Source organism: Lissotriton vulgaris, chromosome 8 (assembly GCF_964263255.1).
Source record: "Lissotriton vulgaris chromosome 8, aLisVul1.2, whole genome shotgun sequence".
NCBI classification, from domain to species: domain Eukaryota; kingdom Metazoa; phylum Chordata; class Amphibia; order Caudata; family Salamandridae; genus Lissotriton; species Lissotriton vulgaris.
This window is the reverse complement of record NC_141696.1, coordinates 613,805,023-613,831,791: the sequence shown is the minus strand read 5'-3', so window position 1 is coordinate 613,831,791 and position 26,769 is coordinate 613,805,023. Positions and strand designations below refer to the sequence as shown.

The 26,769-nt window shown below is 45.6% G+C and overlaps 1 protein-coding gene across 1 annotated transcript in view; it reads right to left on the bottom strand.

Moving 5' to 3' along the window:
• Positions 1 to 26,769, bottom strand: part of IMPG2 (interphotoreceptor matrix proteoglycan 2) — a 904,006-nt gene that overhangs the window by 875,862 nt on the left and 1,375 nt on the right. The window contains exon 2 of the mRNA XM_086934482.1: positions 9,831 to 10,091. Coding sequence (XP_086790608.1) covers positions 9,831 to 10,091 — 261 coding nt within the window. The remainder of the gene's footprint in view (positions 1 to 9,830; positions 10,092 to 26,769) is intronic.

Sequence of the window (26,769 nt, the reverse complement as noted above, 5' to 3'; positions counted from 1 at the left end):
GAACCCCGCAGAGTGCTCTGCATATCGACCACTGTCGTTGCTAAATCTCCATTTTAAAATTCTCAGTAAGATAATGGCCACCAGGCTGCTGCCGCATATGACCTCCTTGGTACATGCTGACCAAGCGGGATTCATCCCTAGCAGAAACACCACCCTGAACATTAGGCGGCTGTTGGCGGTGTTACAACAGGGTGCAGCAGAGGAGCAGGAGGGGGCGATTTTCGCCATTGATATTGAGAAAGCATTCGATAGTCTTGAGTTGGATTTCTTATATGCAGTCCTCGCGAGGATGGGGTTGGGACAGGGCTTCATTCAATGGGTCAAATTACTCTATAAGGACCCTGTGGCGCGGGTACGTACGGGCCGCATCATTTCCATGCAGTACAGGGTGGAGAGGGGCACACGGCAGGGGTGTCCTCTCTCCCCCCTGCTCTTCGCACTGGCGATAGAGCCGCTGGCGTGTGTGGAAAGATTAGGGACGCAGTATGAGGGTATTAGGCTGGCAGAGCAGACGCACCATATCGCATTATATGCGGATGACTTACTGCTTTTCCTGAAGGACTCAGTCACGGCGTAGGAGGGAGCCCGGCACATGCTGGACGAGTTCAGAACACTTTCTGGACTCTAGGTCAACTGGCAGAAGTCAGGACTCTTCCCGATAGCAAGGGAGGCTCTGCCGCCAGCGGGCCTGGGGGACCTCCAGTGGGAAGCACGCTGTTTTAGATACCTGGGTATTAGGGTGTATCATGATCTCTCTGACGACCAGTAGGGAAATATAGGGGGCTCTCCGATATCTCAAAGGCAGTATGGCGTTCTGGGGGACGTTGTCCCTGTCAGTGGCGAGGCGCATATCATTGCTGAAAATGGTAGCGCTACCCCGATTGTTATATATTTTTACCACGCTCCCCGTGTGGATCCCCAAGACATGGTTCCGATCCCTCGACTCTCTACTGGCCACTTTTATTTGGGGTCCCAGCAGGCACAGAGTGGTGTTGGTTACGTTGCACAGAGCACAAGCAGAGGGGGAACTAGCAGGGCCAGATATGGAAAAGGATTATCTAGCGGGACAGCTCCAACGCTTCACACAGTGGGTAGCAGGAAGTCTAGATCTGGACAGGAGGACACCCCCATTCACCCCGAATAGAACAGATGTCCTGAGTACACTCATGAGTACCATTAAATCCTCTGAACATAGGGTAATAAGAAATTGCTGGGTCAGGTGTCTTCAGAAAACCAAAACGAAACGTCCTTACCCCCCAGAGATATCCGTGGTGCTATTGGAGGCACTCCCGCATGGGGGTCATTGGAGAGGGTTGGAGGAATGGGCGCAAGCGGGAGTCACTAAGATAGGAGATTTGTACGGTTAGCTTCTCACATTTGCGGCCTTCCAAGCAAATTGGGAAATTCCACAGGGTAATTTTCTGTTATATGGGGCGGTCACTGGGGCTATGCGCAGGCACTGGGTTCAGGGGGCGATGAAACCCCCTACACACTCTACATGCGAATACATGAGTTTAGCTGGGGGTGTCATTAAAGCGGTTTCATGTACCTATAGAGCCATCCGGCGGGACTCCACGGGGTCACTGGAGAGTTTAAAAGATAAATGGGAGACAGACATTGGGAGTCCTATAACGGATAAGGACTGGGAGAATAAGCTGCTCCGGGCCACAAAGGTATCCCGCAACGCGAGATTCCAATGAATCAGTTTTTACACTCTGCACAGGGCATATATTACACCTGACAGAATTAACCGTTATTTTAATCGGGTGGATGCGAGCTGCCCCCGATGCCAGGAGGCCGGGGCTAGTTATATTCACATGATGTGGAGTTGCCCAGAGATAGAGGGATACTGGCAAGAAGTGGTTCGGGAGACAGCATGCATCACTGAGAAGGAGATCCCTTGCACCCCCAGTCATGTGCTGCTCAACCTATTCCCCCACTCCGCTAAAACCAAGGTCACGGCCAGGTTCCTAGATCTGGCATACATATTGGCAAAGGGCGTACTCACTAGCAAGTGGAAGGCCCCGGCAAGTCCGGGATAGGGAACTGGAAAAGGGGGCTCGTGAAGTGAGCAAGTTGTGAACATAGAATACTGCTTCAGAATGCAAAAAGAGGCGCAGGCCTGGGGTGAGTTGGTGGATGAGGCACAGGGTCAAGACTGATTTGCATATGGCCATGTCTGAACTGGGGTGGTGATGTTGAGCAAAACAACTATGGATTAAACCCAGATCTGTGACTGGGGGTGAATGTTTTGCCATTGTGCAACATTCCGTCCATCAATAGTTGTTTTTGCATTCATAAATCACATGTAAGGTTTGCGTGGTGCAAGAGCGACGCAAACCAGTTCATGAATAGGCCCCTGATTTCGAAGACAGTGGGAGAAATAACTAGAGAGAGAGAGAGAGAGAGAGAGAGAGAGAGAGAGAGAGAGAGAGAGAGAGAGAGAGAGAGAGAGAGAGAGAGAGGATAACCTGAGAAATAGGAAGACTGGGAAACAAGAAGGCTTGTGAAGCAGTCTGATAGCAAGGTATACTTAAAAGGAGGAAAGGCAGGTAGAGACATAGAGAGGGAGATGAGCAAGAGAGAAAGGGACGGAATGAGAGCTGAAATAGGAAGAGACAAAGACAGAGAGACTCCCACATAATCAGAGGGAGAGAGTTTGGATGACTGGCAAAGAAAATGGAGATTCTAAATTACAACTATTGGTCATTAGCTGCATCTCTTACTGGGAATATTAAAGCTAGCCTTACATATCTATTGGGCATGTTTAGAATGGGAACGGGTGTTGCTTGGGAAGTGGAGACTGGCCTGATATGCTGCTAGGAATTTCATGGCTTGCCAGAGATATAGCTCGGCATATAGCATAGTGAACCTACAAACATGCTGGTGGACAGCTGGGTGCTAGTGTGTCCTGTTGCTTCAAATGAGGCGCCAGGGATTACCAGTTGTTAGGACTGTTTAGACTGCACATACATGCTGTTTGAACTGTGGAGGCCGTTTACACGTGTTTTTGAACATGTGTGGCATTTTCATACATGTTCCTGGATATGGGAAGTTTCATCACTCCTGATGCTGAGCATGAGGGAGCTTGCCATGCAAGTTACTTGACAAGAACAGACTGTTCGTATTTTTGCTGGGAAATAGAGGATACACGTTACTGTTACTATTAGTGCTCTTACTAGACAGTCTACCCTTTACTACCCAGGTTCAGAATACTGAAAACATGGCATTTCTCTTTCAAACTCTAATAATTTTACTTTTCACTTTCTGTCTTACTACAATAGTAGGTGTCCATCCGGTCATTGTCAGAAGGTTATTTGATAGTGTGAGTTAACCCCCAAGAAAATCAGCAGGACATAACTAACAAATTGGATCTGTCTGCTTTAGCAGGATATGTGGACAGTCCCCAATCACCAGTATAAAATAATTGTTATAACACACTACATCTTCATCAAAGTTACATCAGGACCTAATACTTGTCGGATGGTTCTCAAATTGTTTTCCTTTCTCGATTCAGGGTGGCACTATCACCTATACCAGCAAGGGATTGGTTAAAGAATTAGCAGCCTCCTGAACCTTTTTGTAGCTTTTGACACCATTTGTGACTATTATCTTCCTCCTCTGTCTTAATGATTTTGTTGTCTGGGCTCCTTGACAATATACTCAGGGCCACTGGAATTTTGAGTCAGGGGAGGGCCAAATTATTGGCAGGGGGGAGTAAATTATACGGCAAAAAGAGGCAAATTATGCAGCGTAATGTGGCACATTTTGTGATAGTATTACTTCAATATTTTGTCATTTTTAGGTTTTGCCTGGTGAAAGATGCGCTCTGCGCATCTTTTTCGCGCAGGCGAAAACCTAATGAGTATAATACGGGAGACAGGAACGCCCCCGTCTTTCATTGGCTAGCTCCCTAAATGGAGGCTAGCCATTGGAAGACTGGCCTGTCCGTCAATGCCGGACCAGATTCGGGGGCGTTCCCGAGAATTTTTGGCTTTTGGCAACGTCAGCCGAAAGCCTGTTCTCGGGAACGCCCCCGAATCTGGGTCTGCATTGAGCCGACACCCGCCTTCCTGTCGAAGGAAGCAGCCATCCGTCTACAGCCAGGGCCGCGCTGGGATTGGCCCAGCTGGCCGAGCCTCCGCCGTGTCATCGGGAGGAGGAGTAGTGGAGAGCAGGAAGCAGCCTGCGTCGTCTGTCCCGAGGCTCCCGAGTGAAGGAGGAGCCCCGGGGAAAGAGCAAGTGCCGCCTCGGCCCCGGAACGAAGTCCAGGTGAGTGCTTTGTTTGCTGGGACTAGGGGAGGCTCCCTCCTGCTACCCGTGTGTCCGTTCCCGCCCCCGCACCCCCCCCCCTCTCCGTGTGTCCGTTCCATATGAGTCAGTGTTGGTGTTTGCTTATTTTGTTATGCTGCTGTTCTTTGGTTGCATTGATGTTACTGTGCAAGCGTGTTCCTATGCGGATCGTTATCAGTCAGCAGGGTTTTATATCTGGCCCGTAGAGTTTCTTAACCCCGCTAAGCTAGCGCTCCAGAGAGCAGCTGAGTAGGACACACTCCACGCGCAGTACTGTCTCGTGTCGATAGACGTCACTGCCAACCTCAGAGTGACGCGTGCATCAGGCCAGTCCTGGCAGGCACCTCGGAAGCCGTCATTGAGAGTGTCTATGGGAGGCGGGGGCTGCTAGGGGAGGAGAGTCGAAGTGCAATTTTCCGTGTAAGCCGGCTCCTTATAACACTAGTGGCTGCATCAGATCGCCTGATTGTCGTTGAAGGGAAAGTGAGGCATCATTTGTGCTCTTTACACTGTCAGACGGCAAGCAGCACATCACAAAAACCGGGCAGCTGGCAATACACGGACAGTACAGCAGGCGACGTTTTTTGTACCCCCTAAAACCAGAAATACCTCAAAATTAACCGCCTCGCCCGCGCCACCCTGCTTTGCTTCTTAAGACCCACCATGTCACATTACATTCATGTCCCTACCGGCTCCCCAGACGTGCCAAGGATGAACCTGACTGTAGATGAGCGCGGGTGCCGCGAAGGAGCGATGCGGCTGCTTAAGGAGCTACGGCCACATTGGAAACCGAAGGAGGTTACCACGCAGGTAAATACAAACTAATCGCCGCGGACTATAACGCCAGCAGCCCGTTTGACTTTCGAGTTGGGTTACGTATAATTGGAAGTCTCGGGCACAACCATCAGATTAGGGGCGCCACGCCCATCCCCCCCACAGGATCCGCAGAGAAAGTGTCTCCTTGGAGGCCCCACCTCTCGAGTCTGAAGCACGCATGTATAGACAGCGACAGAATATTTTTAATAATCATTGTTCTTCATTTTGTCAAAGACAATTGTAGAGAGATAATCTACCCTCCACCGTTGTGAAAACGTTATCAATTGTAACTCCTCTGCTTTAAAAAATAAAAAAAATATTGCACCGATTTATCCGGAAGCATTGTTTGGAGGGTACGTGTAAAAATACTGTAAAACGTAAGATTAAAGTCGGATGCGGTTTCCGATAGTAATGACTCATTGTAGCAAGCCGACTAGCAATCGTGATGGGCGTGTGAGGCCATTGAAAAGGAGCGCTGCATTTACTTCCGCCTTAGTAACGCGTTGGACGGTGACGTCTTCTTAAAGCCCCAGCCATGTACTGGTGTCCATCCCCGTTGTATTGAAAAACGTGTTGCTATAGCTCGTCAAGTTTACTGTGTATGAAGTGGCATGTTTTCGATGTGTTATGTCTTAAATCACTTTTAAATGATCGAACTCCGTCCAGATCGTGGGTTCTGGTAGCAAGGTGAATGTAATGCATTTTGGTCCAGTAGCCCCAGCACCATTTTGGTCACTTTGTATCACATCTTAATGCCAAACAATACCAGGCGCACACACGGAGCATGCGTAATAACACATTATAATCTTACACATGACGTGTCATTTTGACAAAATTACTCATTTTAAGTACCTTATACTTGGGGGGCTTTGTGTGGCTGTGTGTGTGGGGGGCTCTGTGTGGCTGTGTGTGTGGGGGGCTCTGTGTGGCTGTGTGTGTGGGGGGCTCTGTGTGGGTGTGTGTGTGGGGGGGCTCTCTGTGTGTTTGGGGGGGCTCTCTGTGGGTGTTTGTGTGTGTCATTTGCGAGATAAAGCTAGTGGCATTGTAAATGACAATGCCATTTATTTATGTTAAAAAAAACATAAATAAAAATAATGTCATGAGCAATGCCAATAGCTCTAACTTTAACAAAGGCAAAACCATTGCATTGTAAATGCTTGTTACACTTATTAACACTGTCTGGCATTGGTTGCACCTCATTAGTACCACTTTAACACCCAAATATAGCAATAAATAACAGAATGGTGGATAGTCAACCTTTGCAAAGGGTTTTCCACTGCACAGCAACACGTGGCACTGATTATTTAGTAACTTTGAACCATTTGAGCTAGAAATATTTTTCTGATGAAATCTGTAGATTGTGCAGAAGATGATGGATTATGTGCAAATGCAGAAAATCTATAATTATGCGAAAAACGTCAGAGCCATACAATCACATAATTCCAGTGGCCCTGCATATAACTTGAACCTGAGCTAATAGCAGACTAAACCTCCTGTGTGATAGATATCTCCCTCCACGCCACAAGTGGATAACAAGTTAATATCAACTAAAATAGATATCCTGACGTTCTTTAAAAAGCACAGTTTTAGTTATGTTTCTTAAACACGCCCTAGTGAGTAGAACTGAAATTTATGTGTAAAATGTTTTAATACCTTTCATATGTGGTTAGTACTACTGACTGGAAATGTCTGAAAATGCACAACATGGCACGTTTTACCAAAGTGAATGTCCTATAGAGTAGTAATCCTTTATTTTGTTAGCCATGCATACCATACATGTACAAAACTATGAAATTAAAATGACCAAAATGTAATAAGGCTACGTATTTTAAAACCAAATAGCAGCAGAATATCATTAAAAATAATTAATAATGTAAATAAGAGAATGAATGTTGCTGCTAAAAACTACAAGTAAGACACTGAGTGTCCTAATATGGTCCATTATGCACCGTTTTGCCCAAACATTCCTTTGTGAGGACCCCACAAATTCGACAAGCACTAGTATTTAAATGTTCGTGTTTACCAATGTTACTGACCAAATTTGCTTTAAAATAATCATTTGGCACTATTTTTTGTAATCAAATATTCCTTGTACAAACACCCTAAAGGCTTCCTCAAAAGTGAAATTTGAATCGTCGTGCTTTAGCAACCTGATTTGATTCTTCAAACAGAACCTCCTAACCCAGAGAAGATCTTAGTTTTTAAATGATATCCGATTAGAAAGAAAGCTCATTTAAGTCAAATTAAGCAAAGACAAAATAGTAAAGGAACATATTTTATGAATCAGGGCCTAGTCATTTGTCAAATTGTGTGTTCTATAAAATATGTAATAAAACTTTAAATCATTAAAAATAATGTTCAAAAACTACAATTGATGACAAAAATTCAGAGGTCACAGGAGTATATACCAAGACCATATCATATGTTTCAATCCCACATTTAACCAATATGGGTAAAATATAATATGGCCTCTCATTGGATAGCGCCAGACAAACAAACAGTACATGATGCAAATCCTGGAGTAGGTGGAGGCAAAAATTTAATTCCCTTGTTCATTTCGACAACAAATTACACCACTTATTATCTGCTATTTGTAAACCCCCAGTTTCAAAATTAAGATAAGCCGAACGTGCATATCTCAATTTTAGATCAAACTGCATACCATGATTCGGCAAAAAATAACATACTAATCTAAGTCTGGTAACATTTTGCCAATGATTAAAATCATGTAATCGACTTTCCTTTTTTAGAAGCCTTTTTCAACATTTCTTAGAAATAGACTTAGCTATTGCATAATAAATTGCATCGAGTTGAATTGAAAGATTATTTGTAGTTTTCTTTAAGGCGAAATAAAAGGTTGAATTAGAATTTAATGTGGACAGTTCATCGTGGATTAGAAGGTTTAATGACAATACCTAATGTATTCTTAAAACACACCACGCTATAATATTTTGCCATATTCCTGACATGGTTAAGCATCCATGTCTAATTCTAATATTAACGCTTCGATCGAGCACATTTTTGACATCATCACGTGAGATTTCCACAGTGAACTTTCAAGTTGGGTTAAAAAACAATAATCTGACATTTTAGGGCATTCAAAGGGATATAGTAATACATCAGGTATCTTGGCTGTAAGCCCTTTAAAAGAGCATCAATTTTCTGCCTGCCATATGCACTAAATAGTTTCAGTAAACACTTATGGGTTTGAAAGCCTCCTGGACTTTAGCATAATATTTACTTGAAAAAATAATCTCTGAATTATAACCCTAAATAAGTATAGCAAGGCATTACCTCCTGTTGCTGGGCTTTAATTAACTATTTTATTTGTTCACACGAATCAAACGTCATTAAAGCATACTCTTCATGTTATCTATGTTAATTGATAAACTCAAAGTTTCTAAGTATTGAGTAAAATTGTTTAATTTATGTTGAATTCCAACATGGGTCACACAAGAGTATGTTATCTGCATACATTAAGAGATTCATTTTCTTTCTATTTAAAGTAGAAGGAGGTATTGTGAGAGATCGGCAATATGAATTGAAAACGGTGAGCTAAGACACACCCTTTTTTTAATCCGAAAGCCCATGGGGTGCACAAGGAAGGCAGTACAGTTTTAAGCATTGAGCTACACATTAGGATTTCCATCCTACTAGTATTTCGTTGTATAGAAATCTAGGTCATTCACGTGTTTATGAGGAGGTGGAGAATCCTAGCACAAATGAGTCCTAGTCTGTTGCAGGATTCAATTTCAAGATAATCTTTGAGGCCTTCCATGTACATTGCATGGTGGATCCTTCAGTGACACCACAGAGTACATGGTGAGCAAACTAAACTATAGGTGGGAGGGAGACCATCTGGATGTGATTAGAAAGGAAGGAAGTGATCCAGTCCAAGGTGTGTCATTGATATCTGCATCATTAGTGAGAAGGTAAATAGGATGATAACTGTTGTCACAAGCTGTGAACAGATTTAGGGGGTAAAGCTCCACTGCTCTGGTCACATTAACTTACGATTTGATTTTGTCACCAAACAAAACTTTTACAATTGCCTCCTTAGATGCAGCCTTTCCTCTAAGAACATGCTTCTCATGAGATCGCCTAGTTTAACATATATTGCCTTTGAGGCTCCTTATTTTCTGTATAGATGCAAACCTATGGTACTCTCTGTTGTTATGAATCCACACTATTCAGGACATCTCCATATCCCTTAAAGCCATAAAGACCTGACTGTTTTTGCTCTTCAAAGTGAGTTTCTCCATGATGTCTAAATACCTCTAGATTCGTCCAGAGTAATGCATGGCACCTACTCCAAGACTTGGGCACTACAACTTTCCTCATTGCTCACATGCAAGCGCTGCTAACAATCCCTCACCAATACTATCACAAATTGCAACACATTCTCTTTGGTATTCTAAGATACAGGTTCACATGGATGTAGTGTTGGATTCACTGTGTCATGGCTGCACCACATCCTTGACCCTCACAAACACTACCCTTCACAAAAAGAGTTGCCTACACCGGCACCCTTTACAATCTCACACACACGTGCTCTTGCAAGTAATCTTCTCCCCCGACAATAGCACTACAAGGCCATACTGGTTGACACGTATTATGGCAGATGTGTACTATGTAAATCACAAGGGCGCACTTGCAGATACAGCTCAGCCACCAGCTTCTTGTGTGAAATCATGAGGTCTGCTTGATTTCCATCGACTTACCTCGGAGTTTAAAATACTTCAGATGGTTTGCAACAGCTTGCTCAAGGGTTTCCTCTGGGCACACTTTCACTCCACTAGGAAACAAAATGGCCCTCTTCTTGCGAAGATGCAAAACTCCATAGTGCTTTGCCAGTTGCCAGTTGCTAGGGGTTGGTTGAGGCCCACGAGGTAAGGAAGGCAGTGCCAGAGGCCAGCCACTGATGTGAGGTATTACTGCTCCATCGGCTACTTGGGTATCCTTCTCAGGCATCTTGGCATCAACTTGAAAATAAGATCACAAGAAAACATTTTTAACAATAAACAAAGTAATTCTGTGCCGATGTTTCAAATTTACCAGCAAACATTAATGATGCACAACAGATTTCTGCCGTGGTAATATATAGGGGTGGCTCCTCCGTGTGGGCAGAGGAGCGTCATCCCACTGCTTTCTTGCAGTGCGAGAAGCAGTAACATAAAATGGTATAAATACCATTTTGTGTTACTGCGCACTGCGAGAAAGCAGAAGGGTTTGGTTGGGGACGGGCGGTCCTGCAACATGGCAGGGGAGGAGTGGCTATCCCAATGTTGCGGGCCTCGACTTTTTGGTCGGCCCTCTGGGACCGACCAAGCCAGCCATGTGTACCCTACCATTTACTCCATGTAGGCTGCATGCAGCCAACATGGAGAAAATGGCCTCCTAATAGGCACCTGGCTGGGCGCTGTCCCCACCAATCACAACGCTGCCATTGCAGCATTGTGATTGGCTTAGGGGAGGGGAGGGTGGCTGCCGGCTTCCTGCAAGGAGCAGAGAAGCAGAAACGATGCGGGACCGGGTCCAGCCGGCTAAGGTAAGTTATTTTTTTTATAATTACAATTAAACCTCCCCCTGTGCGACCCCCCCGGCCCCCCACCTGCGAGTCATGCAGGCCACGACTGGTAATATATAACTACCAGTGGAAAGAAAAACAGGGTTCTACCTTTATGGGAGTAAAAGAGATCTGGCTGCATAATAAGGGGGAAATGCAAAGAAAAAAATAACTTTGGCCTTTAGCATCAGAGACTAGAACATTCTAACACATCTCCAGGGAAACTAGATGGAGCAATAAACTGACAGTAGGTCTAACCACTTTCAATAACATACTTTATACTATTGCATGGAATGATCAAGGATGACAGAGGAACACATCAGGAGAATATCAGAAGCACATATTTGTCTAACAGTGTTATTATTACGCGTTTTATCGCTACACTTATTGTTCTGGAAGTTATAGTAAGCATTCATAAATGGCTGAAACCCAAAGATAGAACTAGAGCTGACATCACCAAGCCTTTGCTAACAGGACAGATAATCGGAAAGTTAATAGACTGAACATGTATTCTAATATAGCTACATAGCACTCTGCGGAGGCAATATTATAGCCTTATAGCCCGCTGTAGAGGGCTATACCGGCTATTAAAGGCCCTCTCCAGCGTTAAAGGCCCCGAGCCGAAGGCGAGGGCCTTTAACAAGGGAGAGGGACTTTAATAGCGGTATAGCCCATCTACGAATGGCTATAAGGCTATTAGAACATTGTCACTAGAGGACAGAATGTTCTAACTAAAAAAACAAAGCCTTTTGGGAGCGTGAGGGGATTGGAATCCCCTTAGGCTCCCTGAAGCCTTTATTCACAGCCAGAGCTGTGAACAAAGAAACGTTGGAATTTTGGCGCTCCAGGCTTATACCAGCCATTATGAGCCCAGAGCACTCCATTGTTTTCAATGGAGCTCCCAACATTCCAATGTTCTAATGGTTATTAAAGGCCTGAACCACAGCTATAGGCTTGCGCTATAGTCGACGTCCAATAACGAGGGAGAGGACCTTTAACAAACAACATAGCCTGACACAAAAGGGCTGAAGGATATTAAAACATTGCACCCACTGAGCACAGAATGTTCCAAAATTAACATTAAAAATGGGAGACAGCAAAGACAAATTTTGCAATATTGTCCCTGAGCCACTCAATTGTCTGCAACAGAGCTCTCAATTTTCCAGTGTTCATTTAGTGTCAATAAATAGATTTCATCAGTGGATGGTCTACCATGCGATAAGGCACGTACGGTGATAGTCAGATTCCAGAGTGAAAGGCAGGCCTCCCAGTGACCAGCCAAATGTTTCACTTGCAGCAGAGCCTGGATTAAGAAAGCTCTATTGATATTAAAGGATTCCCCTAAAACGTGGGCAGTATCATGATTAAGGCTCCCTGTTTTCCGTTTTTACCGATTTTCACTGATAAATACAGACAGAAAACCATTTATTTTCTTGTCTGTATTTATTAGGTTTCGCTGGGGGGCGGAGCCATTAGGCTCCTCCTCCAGAGAAATCTGTAGTTTCTAGTATGGGTGACTTGAACACGCCCCTCTGCTTCATTGGCTAGCTCCATAAATGGAGGCTAGCCATTGGAACAGAGAGGCGTCCGTCAATGCCGGACCAGACACGGGGGCGTTCCCGAGATTCTTTGGCTTTGGCGACGTCACGCGACGCCGGGAACGCCCCCGAGTCTGGTCCGGCCGGGCCGTGCTTGCTGCTGTCCTGCCTTGTGTCCCTCCTCCCGCCGTCCCCACGTTTCCCGCCTCCCTCCCGACGTCCGTGTCCTTTCCCGCCCCCCTCGTCCTCTCCCGCCCGCCCCCCTCGTCCTCTCCCGCCCCCCCCCCGTGTCCTCACAAATAGTGGTATCCCGTCTCGCCCGGGGGTCAACCGGCAGCTGCTCGGCACCTTGGCCGAGGCACGAAGGGGCTGCGACCGCATTGCTGGCTTTTCGGAGGCTCGTCGGCAGAGGCGCGCTCTGATTGGCCGCTGCTGTGGGCCTGTCCCCGTGAGCTGCGCCGCCGTTGGTTGGAGCCTCGCCGCGTCATCAGGATCTGCCCCGGGAGCCGCGCTGTGAGTGGCTGACTCCGGGGGAACCCTCGACGTCAGCTTCCAGCCGGACGTGGAGCCAAACAATGTATATTTTACAGGTCAGCGCAATGGCGTGCCTTGCAAAGCGTGACATACTTTGAATAAGCAATAACACACCAGCACACACCTGAGGTGAGAGAGCTCTGAGCTCCTGGAAGGGCGAGGCGCATCCATGAACCATCACTCCCAAGAATGACCAAACCCTGCACTTCGGAAGCATAGTCCGTGCCAGCACCTGACCGGGCGGGATTCCGCCTCGAGTGCACTGCTGGTGGCACTGGGGTCTGCAGGGCGCATGCCCGGACGCCCACCCTCGACGGAGGCCCCGCGCCCCTCAGCCCACACCTCCCATTGTTGTCACACTGATGGAAGAAGGGCGCCGGCGGGCACACGGCTGAGGCGATTTCACCCCAGCCTCACGTCTGTCAGCGTTGAATGTCCCTGCTCCTTGTCACTCCTCGGACAACAACACGGGGTTGGGCGCAGAGCCCCCTCCCGAACCCCAAAACATGCACACAAACAAATTCGCCATCACTCGCAGCCCTTTCACAACACGGGCGGACTGAGCCGCGCTCATTAATCTGCTGTCTGGTTATCAATGGAGGCCCCGCCCTGCCCCCGGCCTCCCCCCTCCCGGGCTGGGGGAGCTGCCATCGCACTAGAAGAGGAGGCGCAGCGCCGCGCTGCGCCCTTATCTCTGCTCTGGTGCCTGCGCGCATTCCTGCCCACAGCGTGCTCTCCACAGCTCTCGCGTGCTCCCTCCCCCTCCGGGGTCGAATCACGGGGTGGCAGCACCCCAGGCTGGACATGGCCTCAGTGCACAGGCGAGGATTGGGGCGAACACCCCCACCCCCACACGAGGTGCCACTTCAGCCCCCACGTGTGTGTATGTTTCTAGGAACCTGTGTCTGGATTGGGGAAGGGGGACATGTACAGCGTCATTGACTTGTTTTTACAACGGCCGCACAGGTACTTGTCGAATGCATTTGTATAAACATAAATATATGCATTAAATAAAATTGGGCCTTGCGCACGTGAGCAGTCAGTCGGGTTAGCAGGGGCACCATATTTAAATATTGTTTCCTAAGGCACAGCCGGCCAATGGTACCCACACGCCAACAACGCAGTCAGCCATTCCTTTGAGAGACACCAAATGAGGTGCCAGACAGCGCTTCGCGCCCACAACACTTGCGAGGGCGCTATAGCGATAATGCAATGCAACACTCTCTGAGCAGGAGAGGGGTAGCCACTCTGGAACATGGACTGTAACTTCCAACTTGCTAGTGACCACGTCACGCTTTCATTAAAAAGAAAATCTCCGGAGATCTGAAGTTACCGTAAGAGGCCAGGCGCGCTCGAAAAAATATCCCAAATAAATAAATATACAAAAGCAGATGCCCTCGAGTGCACAGTGAGCTGCAAGGCCAATAAAGGCTTTCCTGTATCGTAGGGAGCAATGGAAAAGCTGCCAATTTCTGGCACACACGCGGGAGGAGAAACCTCTGCCTCGCCCCAAAAGAGGTGGATGAGGAGGACATTAGACCACGTGTTTTCTTGTCCTGGTGTGGCCCCTCTTACAGAAACTGGAGCCTCAGCCTTTCCCCCAACTTTTAGCTAGGTTTTAAAACTCCTTTTGTGCTTTGCTAGAGTGTCATTGAAACTCACAGCCGTTCACAATACTTACTGCTCCTCCTTTTAACCAATTCTGAAAGGCCATTCCTGGCTGCTCGAATCTCGCTCTCACAGTGGTGAGCTGGGGCAGCGTAGCCCGGCCGCGGGCTGACGCGCAGGCCTGCTCTTGTTTTGGGAGGTTATCTGATCATAACACAGATTCCTGAAACACCGCAAGGCCCCGGGAGCGCGTGCACGTGGGTAGCTGATCCGAAACGGCCGGCCCTGGGTTAACCTGCAACCCCCAGAGCACGCACGGAGCCATGCACAGAGCAGCATTCTTTGAGAGCGAGACTTTTCAACCGCTTGTCCCCCACGCGAGGTATATTATTATTTGGCATCCTTACAACCAAACATCGAGCAAGTGCCTGGAACAGGATCAAACCTTTCCAGGCTCTGAAGAGCCGATAGCATCCGCCCGAAGATAAGGAACGCGCTGACAAAACTACAAGCCGTGGTGCGCATGCGTGGGTTCCTGCGAAGATGCTTTCGGATAACGTTTGGAGACAGTGTTCCGCCTTGGTATTTAAAACTGGGTTAATGAGTAAGCTGGCAGCCCTTTGATGCCAGGCTGCTGCGGCCCAGGGGAAGCAGCATGGTACAGAAAGTCCCAATAACAGTGCAACCATGATTTATGTGGCTGCCAACGCAACCTGGGGGTTCATAGCGGGCTTCTGGGGCGCAGGGAGGCCGGCCTCTTTATCCACCGCCCCTCCAGCCCAAGGGCTTCTTGCATATAGGCTGAGTTCTACAATGGTCCCTTCATTAATTATTCGAGTATGTTTGTGTGTGTGTGGGGGGGGGGGGGGGGTTAAGGAGGGAGTGTTGTCATTTTTAGGTTTCGCTGGGGGGCGGAGCCGTTAGGCTCCTCCTCCAGAGAAATCTGTAGTTTCTAGTATGGGTGACTTGAACACGCCCCTCTGCTTCATTGGCTAGCTCCATAAATGGAGGCTAGCCATTGGAACAGAGAGGCGTCCGTCAATGCCGGACCAGACACGGGGGCGTTCCCGAGATTCTTTGGCTTTGGCGACGTCACGCGACGCCGGGAACGCCCCCGAGTCTGGTCCGGCCGGGCCGTGCTTGCTGCTGTCCTGCCTTGTGTCCCTCCTCCCGCCGTCCCCACGTTTCCCGCCTCCCTCCCGACGTCCGTGTCCTTTCCCGCCCCCCTCGTCCTCTCCCGCCCGCCCCCCTCGTCCTCTCCCGCCCCCCCCGTGTCCTCACAAATAGTGGTATCCCGTCCCGCCCGGGGGTCAACCGGCAGCTGCTCGGCACCTTGGCCGAGGCACGAAGGGGCTGCGACCGCATTGGTGGCTTTTCGGAGGCTCGTCGGCAGAGGCGCGCTCTGATTGGCCGCTGCTGTGGGCCTGTCCCCGTGAGCTGCGCCACCGTTGGTTGGAGCCTCGCCGCGTCATCAGGATCTGCCCCGGGAGCCGCGCTGTGAGTGGCTGACTCCGGGGGAACCCTCGACGTCAGCGGAGGCCAGTGGGAGCTGCGACGGGGGCCGTGCCTGCGAGGGTGAGTCTTCGGCCCAGAAGCTGGGGGAGATCGCCTTCCACCCCGCACCCGGTATTGACACCGGCTGAAGAGAGGAAGCGCTGGGGGGCTGTGCGCTCGCTCGCCTTCCGTTTCCCAACTCTCTTCTCTTGCTTCCCCAGTTCTCTTGCCCTCTCTCATTCCGTACTCCCACCTCTCTTCTCTTCCTTCCCTTTTCCCGGCTCTCCTTCCGTTTCCTTACTCTCTTCCTTTCCTTTCCCTTTCCCGGGCTCTCTTCCCCTCTCTCCTTCCGCATTCCCACCTCTCTTCCCTTCCCTCCCCTGTCCCCGGCTCTCCCCCAGCTCCCTCTAGCTGCAGCCACAAAAGTAATCTAATAATGGCGCCGGTTCTGTGGCAGGCCGGCCTCTGTAATCTTTCGCCTGTAATTGCCGCGTACGTGGTTTAGCTCGGAGGAGTTAATGGAGACTCGCAGTGTAGCACGGGGTAATTAGTTGTTTTTAAATAAACTGCAGGCACACTTTAATTAAGCCTGCAGTGTGAAAGGTGTGGTGTTATAGCAGAACAAAGCACAGTAGGCTGGGAAGGGGGGGCGGAAGCGGGGGCAGATGGAGAAACACTGAAAGCCAAGAAGGGACGCGGGTCTCTTTATCTCTGGTTTCGTTAACAGCTGTTGGGGATACAAACATTCGACAGGACGGGAAACCAAGCGCCTGTTTCCCCCTACACAAAACGCGGCTTCAGAGCCACGTTTGGTTGCGGGAGAGAAGAAAAGTCTTCAGAACACTAGAAAGGGAAGAAGGGAGTTGCGCCACACGCCACTACCGATAGACGGAGGGTGTTGGAGCCAGGCAGAGAGAGAGGGAGGGAGCGGGGAAGGGAGGGAGCGAGTGAAAGAGAAGGAGACAGAGGGAGTGAGGTAAAGGGAGAGACGAGGAAAGAAGCAAGAGAAGGAAAGAAAGGGGGCAAGCGAAACAAAAGAGAACAAAAGAGAACTATGTAGAAGGAAAGAGGCCTATGCGAAGGTAGGAAGGGGCAAGGGAGAGAAAGTCAGCCAAAAATGAGGAGGTAGTGGATAAAGGGAGACCTGTGGAGTGGAACAGGGAGTTCTGTGTTGTAGTTCAGGAATTGTAGGGCCACTTGGAATTCTTGAGTGGGAAACATGGACTTTGATTGGTCTCAAGCTTCATCATCTTTGGCAGCACTGACAGCACTTTAGAAAATAACTCCCAGGGGCTGCTGAACCACAATGTACTGCCAATATATGTTCTGAACTACTGTATGGAACTTTACACTACAATCCCACATGAAGAATACCAAGTACAATTGCGCTGCTGGACGAATCATTATATCTACGTTTTCATTCCTGTGCTCAGTCTTCATCTTTATCCTGATGACCCCAGAATTTTGATTCAGTCGAAACGCTGTCAACCATACTGAGGATTAAGACTATAAAATCATTGTGCCTGATAGCTGATGCCCCCACTGCAGCTTTTGTAAATTGTATAAACTTACATTAGCCTCTTTGATATAGACCTTCCATACTTGCTCTATTTGTAATATATAAATGATACTTTATACACCTTGTATATATGTTTGACATATAAAACATACTGAACTTGTAATACATCCCCTTTTGTAATGCTTTGTTCGCCCTAAATTGGCAGGGTATGCGCAGATGTGAGTCCCTTGCTCACTTTGCCACTGGATTCAAGCTAGCCTGGTTGAGGACGGCTGGAATGCCAGAAACTGGTCCCAGGATGCTTGTTTCTAGTCCAGGGAAGACATGGCTTGGCAGTTCGGGCTGGACTGTTTCCATGAGGCACAGGGTCAGACTGATTTGCATATAGCCATGTCTGAACTGGGGTGGCGGAGTGAGCTAAAGAACGGTGATGGATTAAACCCAGATCATTTGACTGGGGGGTGAGTGTTTGATTTGCTCAAACGCTCTGTCCATCATCCCCTTTTGTATCGAACTTGTAATACAAACAGCATTATTATAAATCTTTTGTTATGTAGTCCTTTTGTTCTCCAATTATTGTTCAATCTTTGCATTTATTTCCCTTTTACGTAATTTTGGGTACACTGCATTTTGTATTAATGTATGCGATACTTGTCTTTAATTAAAATGTATTGTCTGGAATATTGATTAATAACAGGGCACAAATCCTTATCAAGGTGAAGCAGCAGCTCCTTCACAGAGCCAGGACTCAGGCCCCAAGGTCAGGGTTCACATCTCTATAAGATGAAGCATCAAGTGACTCCCAAGGCCAGGGTCTGATTCCAACCAAGACCAAGGGGGGCTCTTGTGTGGTGTGTGTGGGGGGCTCTTGTGTGTGTGTGTGTGTGTGGGGGGGGCTCTTGTGTGGGTGTGTGTGTGCAAATGCAATACGTCTTGCATTTGCGACAGAGTAAGCTATTGGCATTGTAAATGAGAATGCCATTTATTTATCTGTTTTCAAAACCAACACATAAATAAAAAGTTTGTCATTTACAATGCCAATAGCTCAAACTTTTCCGAAGGCGAAACCGTTGCATTGTAAATGCTTGTTTTTAAATGTGGATAAAAACGGAAAATGTGTGCTTTTTGAGTGATTCTAAATACGCTTTGCCATGACTGCCAGGCCATTAACTGTGTAGATTGATTGGTAAGGGGGTAAAAGAATTTTAGTAAAGAGGCTTAAGCAGCAGTGGATATGCACAAGGCTGATACTGAAATGTGCATATTTTCATAGAAGTGCATTAATTTATCTTCTGCAGGTGTACATATCACTGAAACCTGACAGGCATTCAAGCGTGACTGCATATTTATTGGTTAAATAAATGCAGAAATATACCAGTTTCAGCTTTATTTTTTTCATAAACCCCATAATAAATATGGATAAATACAGATAAAGTTGATAAAAATTAAATATGGATAAATACAGACGGACATGTCAAAAAATAAATGCCATAAAACAGAGAGCCCTAATTATGATATACAGTGGTTAAAAAGAGCAAGATAACATGTAGCTAAAAAGAATTCACCCAGTGGCTCTCTGTAACCGTTGAAACAGAACAGCAATTTGATCTTCATTGTGCTACGCGCCAGCACAAGACAAATGTCTACAGCAGCCAGATTAGTTACAGCGCCGACGCGAGGAATTATCATTATTATTTCTTACATTTTTAGAGCACAACAGCTACCCACAAAGGGTTTCCCGGCGCATTCATGAGATGATTCTGTGATGCTACAGTCAGAGAGCTGCTTAGATGTTAAAGAGCCAGGTCTTTAAGGCTTTCCTAAAGCTCATATAGTTGGTCTCATTTTTTGCTGTGATTGGCATAGAATTCCATAGCGTGGGTCCCAAGAAAGAGAAGGATTTACCGCCCATGCGCGACAGCTTGGTTTTGGGGATCACAAAGTTCTTCGCCGTGGCAGACCGAAGAGCACGTGAAGGGCAGTATGGACGTACCAAAGTTTGGAGATATTGTGGGGCTTTTTTTGTAGCGATTTTATGCATAAAGCTGAGCGATTTGAATTTGATTTGATTTTCAATTTTTAACCAATGGATATCCCGGATGTATTTAGAGGTAGGAGTAATGCTAGGGATTTTACATAACAGTCTGAGGAAGGTGGGAGATAAAATAAGGAGCGCTGAGAAGGATCGTTGCTCTTTCAGGTACTACAAGTCATAGTAGGACTGGGACTCCGTTGTTACCACAGGATGCTTCTAATGCAGCCAGTATTCTTTCCTCAGCTGAAGTAATCCCTGGCTACCTAGTTGGATATTTCTGCTAAATTTCTCGCCAGATTACAACAGCTTCAGTATAGAGCGATTAGAATGGTTTCCTGTGGGAGAAAGGTTGAGCACTTCACCCCACTTGAACTTCTCAATAAATTAAACGTATTCCTAGTGGGACAGCAAAGCCGATGGCGAGTGTTATGTCAGAGTATTTTGCTAAGTTGTTGCCTACCAACGTCCTCTTACCATGTCTACAACCAAATGTGGACTCTGATTTGATGTATCCCAGACATTTTAAATCTATATTTAGAGGCAAATGGCTACAGGTGCATGCAGTCGGGTTATGGAAATCTCTTCCACCTCCAGAGGCAGTTGCAGATAAACCCTCTTTTAATTTTAAAGCACCACTGACAGCTTACTTGATTTACCGTGACAACTAGCTTAACATGATTTGATTGTCTACTTGTGTTTTTATATTTTATCCTGAGTGATTCATTTTGGCTTTATCGCACAGTATGCGTTTTATCTCGTTAGTTATAACCATTTTTTGTCTCACGCTAGTGCCCTCCGTTAATTACTGGTGACTCACATTGCAAAAAAGAACAATAAAAAAAGAAACGTTGTGTTTAAGTCTCCCAGCCATTTAAAAGCTAGAGAGCGCCCGATGCGCTCAGTACGAGCACAGATAGTCCAGTTACATAACACAGGCCAGGAAAGGCCTGGGACTTTAAAGAACAAATAATGTAAAGCGAATGTGAAAAAGCAGGGCTTATTGTCTATCACGGTTCAAATCTGTCTTTCTATGAAACGCCAGAATGCCAGAAGCTAATTTCCCAGAAGTGGTTATGCCTTCGGGGTTGGCGCTTTATTAGGGGGCAAGTAACAGAGTGTGTTTGTCTGAAATGGGGTCTCGGGTGAGTAATTATAAATGGGGCAATGTGGTTAATAGTTAATTATACATTTCCGTGGATTTCAAGAAGGGATGGTGTAACGTTTTCTACCGCTATCAAGTTGTCTCAGATTGGAGCCGGTTTTGATTTCAAATCCATCCCATTTGTTTATTTTCTCATACACTTATTTTTAGGCCCCAATGTGATTTGATTTTTACCGGCGTACATGTCATATTCCAGAACATGCAGACATACACGCACACACACAGAGGGTACAGTCGTGGGGTCGCACATGTGGTGCCAATCCATTTTGTAGTCTGACCTCGTCAGGGTGGCTTACCTTTATGGGGGGATATTTACTCAGATTTCACACAACGCAAAGCAGCATGGGAAGTTGCTGTGCTGCATTTCCTGAAGGTTGAGAGCAGAACTGCACCATATTTACAAAGATAGGCTGCAGTTCCGCTGTCATCTACCACCTGCGCATTTGTAGCTGCCCAGTTCCAATAAAGGCACTCTTGCGCCACGATGCAAGAGTGTCTTTGTTGTGGTCAGAATAGTTTTTGCGTCTGAAGGGATACCTTCCTGCACAAAAATATTCTTAGAGGATTATTCCTCTTTGCATGTCTTTGTATGTTTCCAGAAGAATGCAACACACATGCGAAAAGGAAATAACAAGGAAAAAAATGGATATCTCCTCATTACACCAGCCCCAGGCGCACACCTGTGTTTACTGACTTTAGTAAATATGGGTTTTCGTCAAAAGATTTTTTTTTCATATAGTAAAAATTATGGAGGGCAGTGAAGTAAAAAACAATATTGTCATAATCTCTAACAATACAGTTCAAGATGACACTTTTGAAGAGGGTGGTGACACCTCATTGTTCAGACAGATAGATCAGAAAAGATAAAAACGTAAAAAGCGAGTACTAGTAATAATGTTATTACCTAGACCAATACAGGCTAAGGCAATACCACAGATGGGGTAGTGACACCGCAAGTGTTAAGACAAATAGATAAGAATAGACAATACCATGCTAAGCGAGCATTAATAGTAGTGACTTATTATGGAATTGAACAGGATAAGACAGCATCCTAGACAAAGGTGGTGTTACCTCAATGCTGAAACAGAGAAAACAACAAAACAACAAAAAGACGGTAGCCGAACAAGCAAACAGTATACATTATCGCAGATGACAAATCCTAGTATACTAGAAGGTAGGAGTTCTTTGGGTCTGTGGTAGAAATGTGTCCATAAATAAAAGTTTGACTTCTTTCTTCAAAGATGTGGTAGAAGGGTTAATTTTTATTTCAGGAGGAGGGAACTCCAAATTATCTGTGGGATGCTAATGAAGGCTCTGTTGTAGATTTTCTTTTTGAAGAATCTTTGTGCTTTTAGCAGTAATGTGCTGGAACTTCTAGAGAATCTAAACAAATCGTAAGAGAGGGTCCGAGGGAAGTGTTTAATGACAAACCAGGCTATTACCCCCTGTAAGACTACCTAAATAACAACAAAGCCTGTAAGTCAAAATGGTGCTGAGGTACGACTATTGACACTGGTATGATTGTGCGAGAGTGAGACTAACAAAAGACTATCAACTGTAGCTGATTAAGTCCTATCAGCCCACCCAATGGCGGAGCCTCATCATGTAGGACTCCAATACCGAGGTAAGTATGCAGTCGCCCAGTTGTAATTTAGCGACGCAGTACTAAACCGTGGTATGGTCACCACAGTTGTTAGACTGGAGAGCGAGGCTGATATGTGCAGTGCAAGAAAATAAAATAAAGTGATGTGTGCTAAAATGGCTATCAAGGCAAACAAAGACCTTTATTAGCGTTTGCCTGGACGTCAGGTTAAAAATAGTGAAACAACAGTGTGAAAGAATCACTGTTTGACTTGCTTGGAAGAAAACTAAGTAAGATATAAGAGGGCCAACATGTTTCTGCCTTAAATGTGAAGGATCACTGGCATTCGTCAGGGCCGAATTAATATCTGCTACTGCAAGGCACTATGATATGTGCTGGACAAAACAAAGTATGAAGAAGTGAACAAAACAAAACCATCCTACCACATTTTCTCAGTGTTGTTCTGGTGATGCGGTAGGTCTTTCCCAGCTGTGTGTGGGAAGTGGACCTCACCTCACCCGGCAACTGCTCGGACGGATAAGGCACCGCTCTGTCCGTCGGTACCTTGAGGCTGAATGGCGAGCCAACAACACTGAGAAAATGTGGTAGGATGGTTTTGTTTTGTTCACTTCTTCATACTTTGTTTTGTCCAGCACATATCATAGTGCCTTGCAGTAGCAGATATTAATTCGGCCCTGACGAATGCCAGTGATCCTTCACATTTAAGGCAGAAACATGTTGGCCCTCTTATATCTTACTTAGTTTTCTTCCAAGCAAGTCAAACAGTGATTCTTTCACACTGTTGTTTCACTATTTTTAACCTGACGTCCAGGCAAACGCTAATAAAGGTCTTTGTTTGCCTTGATAGCCATTTTAGCACACATCACTTTATTTTATTTTCTTGCACTGCACATATCAGCCTCACTCTCCAGTCTAACAACTGTGGTGACCATACCACAGTTTAGTACTGCGTCGCTAAATTACAACTGGGCGACTGCATACTTACCTCGGTATTGGAGTCCTACATGATGAGGCTCCGCCATTGGGTGGGCTGATAGGACTTAATCAGCTACAGTTGATAGTCTTTTGTTAGTCTCACTCTCGCACAATCATACCAGTGTCAATAGTCATACCTCAGCACCATTTTGACTTACAGGCTTTGTTGTTATTTAGGTAGACTTCTAGAGAATCTTCTGCCTCTGGAAACTTCAAGTTTCTGAGTGAGATAGCTTTTGGTATTGAATTGTAGAGCTTTGTGGGTCATGCGTGCAATGTTCAATTGAATTATTGCTTCATAGTGGAGCCAGTTGGGGGGTTTCAAATAAGGGATGATGTAATAGTTTCTTTTTTATCCTGTTATGAACCTTTCAGCAGAGTCGAGGGAGGTCCTTAAGGGGGATATTGTGGATCTAGGCAAACCAGAGAGGGTAGAACATCCATAATCCAACCTGGAAATCACAAGGACTTGTATGGCAGACTTAAAGTCTCTGCGAGGGAGGAAGAGTTTTGATGTTCTTAATATGTTAATTTGGCGTTTTGCTCCATTAGTGGACACACTAATGTGCTTCTGCATATTAAAATTTGTATCTACAGTTATTCCCAGTGTTCTTGCTGAATCCATAATTTGTGGAGTGCAATTGAATGCTGTTAGTTATTTTATTATTTATGGATGATGGATAGTTGATTAGGTGCTGCAATTAGGGGGAAATCCAGTTTTTAAAGTGTTAAGTTTGAGGTGGTAGACGACAGCCAATTTTAGGTAAATTGGAGAGTCAGGTTGAGGGATTGGATGTCTTGAGGGGAGGAGTCTTTCAGGTTAAGTTGGGTATCATCAGCATACAAGAGATAGTGAATGTTGGATTCATTTAGGATTTCCGTTAGTGGCTCCATGAACAAGTTAAAGAGAGTGGGTGAGAGAGAGGAGCATTGTGGGACCCCTAATGTGACTAGAGTGATCTTAAAGAGTGACTAATTTACCTTAACTTTTTGTATTCTGTTTTGAAGAAATTATATGAACGACTTCAGAACGGACCCTCAGATTCCCATTCTGTGTTGTGGTAGATGAAGCAAGAAGTCATTCTTAACCATATATAATGCAGAGGATAGGTGAAGGAGGATTAGTAGGCATGATTCTTTTTGATCCAACATTTTAGAGCATCATCCAATATGTGTACCAGGGCAGATTCAGTACTATGCCTAGAACGGAAGCCAGATTGGAATCTGTCATAAAGGCAGAATTTCTCATTGTGGGTTCAGACACACTTTTCAAGGAGCTTCGCCAGAGTTGGGAATGTTGGCTATTGGGCAAAATTTGTGTAGGTCAGTGTGATCAGTCATTGTTTTTTAGGATAGGAGTAACCTGCCTAGATATTAGACAGTCTGGGATTGCGCCTTGTAGGAGCGATGCATTTATGATCTTAGTCCAAAGTGGGAGTATCAACGTTTTGAGTTGACTTCTTTGAAGAAGTTGGGGAGAAATGCATTGTTAAAGTGGTTTGAGTGTTTCAAATCAGTTCGTATTTTGACAATTGCACTTTGATCAAATGTTTCGGAAGATTCCCAGGATGCATTGTTTTTGAGGGTGTGCTCTGGTAGATATGTGGACCCAACCATCTGTGAGGGGGAAATACTAGTGTGATGTAAGCGAGGACAATACTCAGAACCCCTCTGCAAGTCAGTTTTCATATTTTCTGTCTATTCAAGGAACAGGAGGCAAATTCTTCACAATTTGGTAGTAAGCTAGATCCAACTGGGAAAGAGTTGTGTAGGCCATTAGATTGAAGTTTAACTACCTCAAATGTTTTTTCTGGTCAGTTTTTGGCTTGATCCAGTTGGTTTCTGAGGAAGTGTGCTTTTGAGTTTCTAACGCATCGTGTTCCTAAGAGATCTCAGTTGTTTGGGGGTGCTCAAAGGATGGTGAGGATCTCCATCTACGTTCGGCTAGTCTCAAATTACGTCTTTTGATGTTGAGGCTCCCACTGTACCATGGTTTTGAGTCTTTAATAGACAGTCTTTTTTGTGGTAGGGGTGCAATTGAGTCTAGATTATTCTTCATGGAGCTAGTGTAGTGGTTTGTCAGATTTTGGACATCTGACATGTCTTCAGGGGCAGTAGGATGTTATCGCTGAGGGATATCAATCCATTAAGGTTATTGTTTCTTATACGTCTTTTCCAGATTTTAGGTTTCATAGATAGATGCATGGGAATATCCTTGCTACACCTATATGATGCCTCCCCAATGGTTAATGGTAAACTTAGGCAGCTCTACAGGCTGCCATGCATTACTATACCATTTTTTACAAAGCCACACAAATCAGACTTTACGTGGATTTGAAAATCCCTAAATAAATATTGCTTTGGAGCTGATCCAAGCAAGTGATGCAACCTTGATGCAAAATATCAGTAAATATGGGCCCGGGTTCCCTATTGTAGAAAAGCATGTACACTACCTAAAGCCAGCAGCTAGAGGCCACTCCTTTTATGTCGAGCCGCCAAAACCTGTTATATACACTTTGTGGGTTTAAATCCCACCCATTGCTCTTTATTTGTTACAGGGATTGTCCTTTCAAAAATCTTGCTTGCTAGTGGTGAATCCTTCCTCTTTGTCCATCCTTTTTGTCTTTTGTTTAGGCCAATAGAGCAGGGACCAATTACTTTATATTTATGCTTTGGTTGTATATCTGTTCGTTTGGGGACTGCTTTTTTTCTTTGTTTCCTGCCGGTGATACTGTTTGCCTGTGTTTATCTTCGGTGCCTGTAGCTGCTTGCATTTTAATGCAGCATTCATCCCTCTTAACTCATCCCATGTCACAACATTTGAGCTACACAGATGCCAAACATTGACTTTAAGGAGACAATGTTGTATATGCAGGCTGCGCTACTAATAACGTGACTTTTTCAAACATAGACATTTAGCAATAACAATAACCAATCACAGATGCATTGTCACCTGTTTTAGACTAATCAGTGTGATTTTACCGGCTTTGAGATGAATATAGGGTGGCAAATACCATGTGTTTCCATAAATTGTCTGGGAGACAATAAAGATAAACCATGTCACCGATAATGGGTGGTGAAAATGTACACACTGGCCAACCAGACTTGTTCAAGACGATGTCTGTTTTTCATCCAACAAGCAAGCCTACGGCAGAGACTGCAATGAATGTAGGCCCTCTACAAAACTTCCAATCTGTATTGTATGGTACATTTCACGTAAAAGAGTGCATAATGAACTACTTCAACATACTCAGTAGCAAGAGGGTGGTAGGAAAAGGATACGGTGATATGACAAGAGCTGCAGATTTTGGAGTGGGGAACCAGGTTCGAGCTCCAGATCAATATCTTGTGATCCTGGGAACATCACTTCTACTCCCCGTACATTTAAAAAAAAAACAATCTGACCTTGTGTAATGTTACTGATGCTCATGTAAAGTGCTCTAGTGTCATTGGGTTGAGTTTGTGCTACATAATACTGCACAAATATACATATATATATATGTGTATATATGTATATATATGTGTGTGTATATATGTATATATAGATGTGTATATATATATATGTGTATATATATATATATAAATGTGTGTGTGTATGTTTTTCAAGTGGGAAGATTTTATGGAGT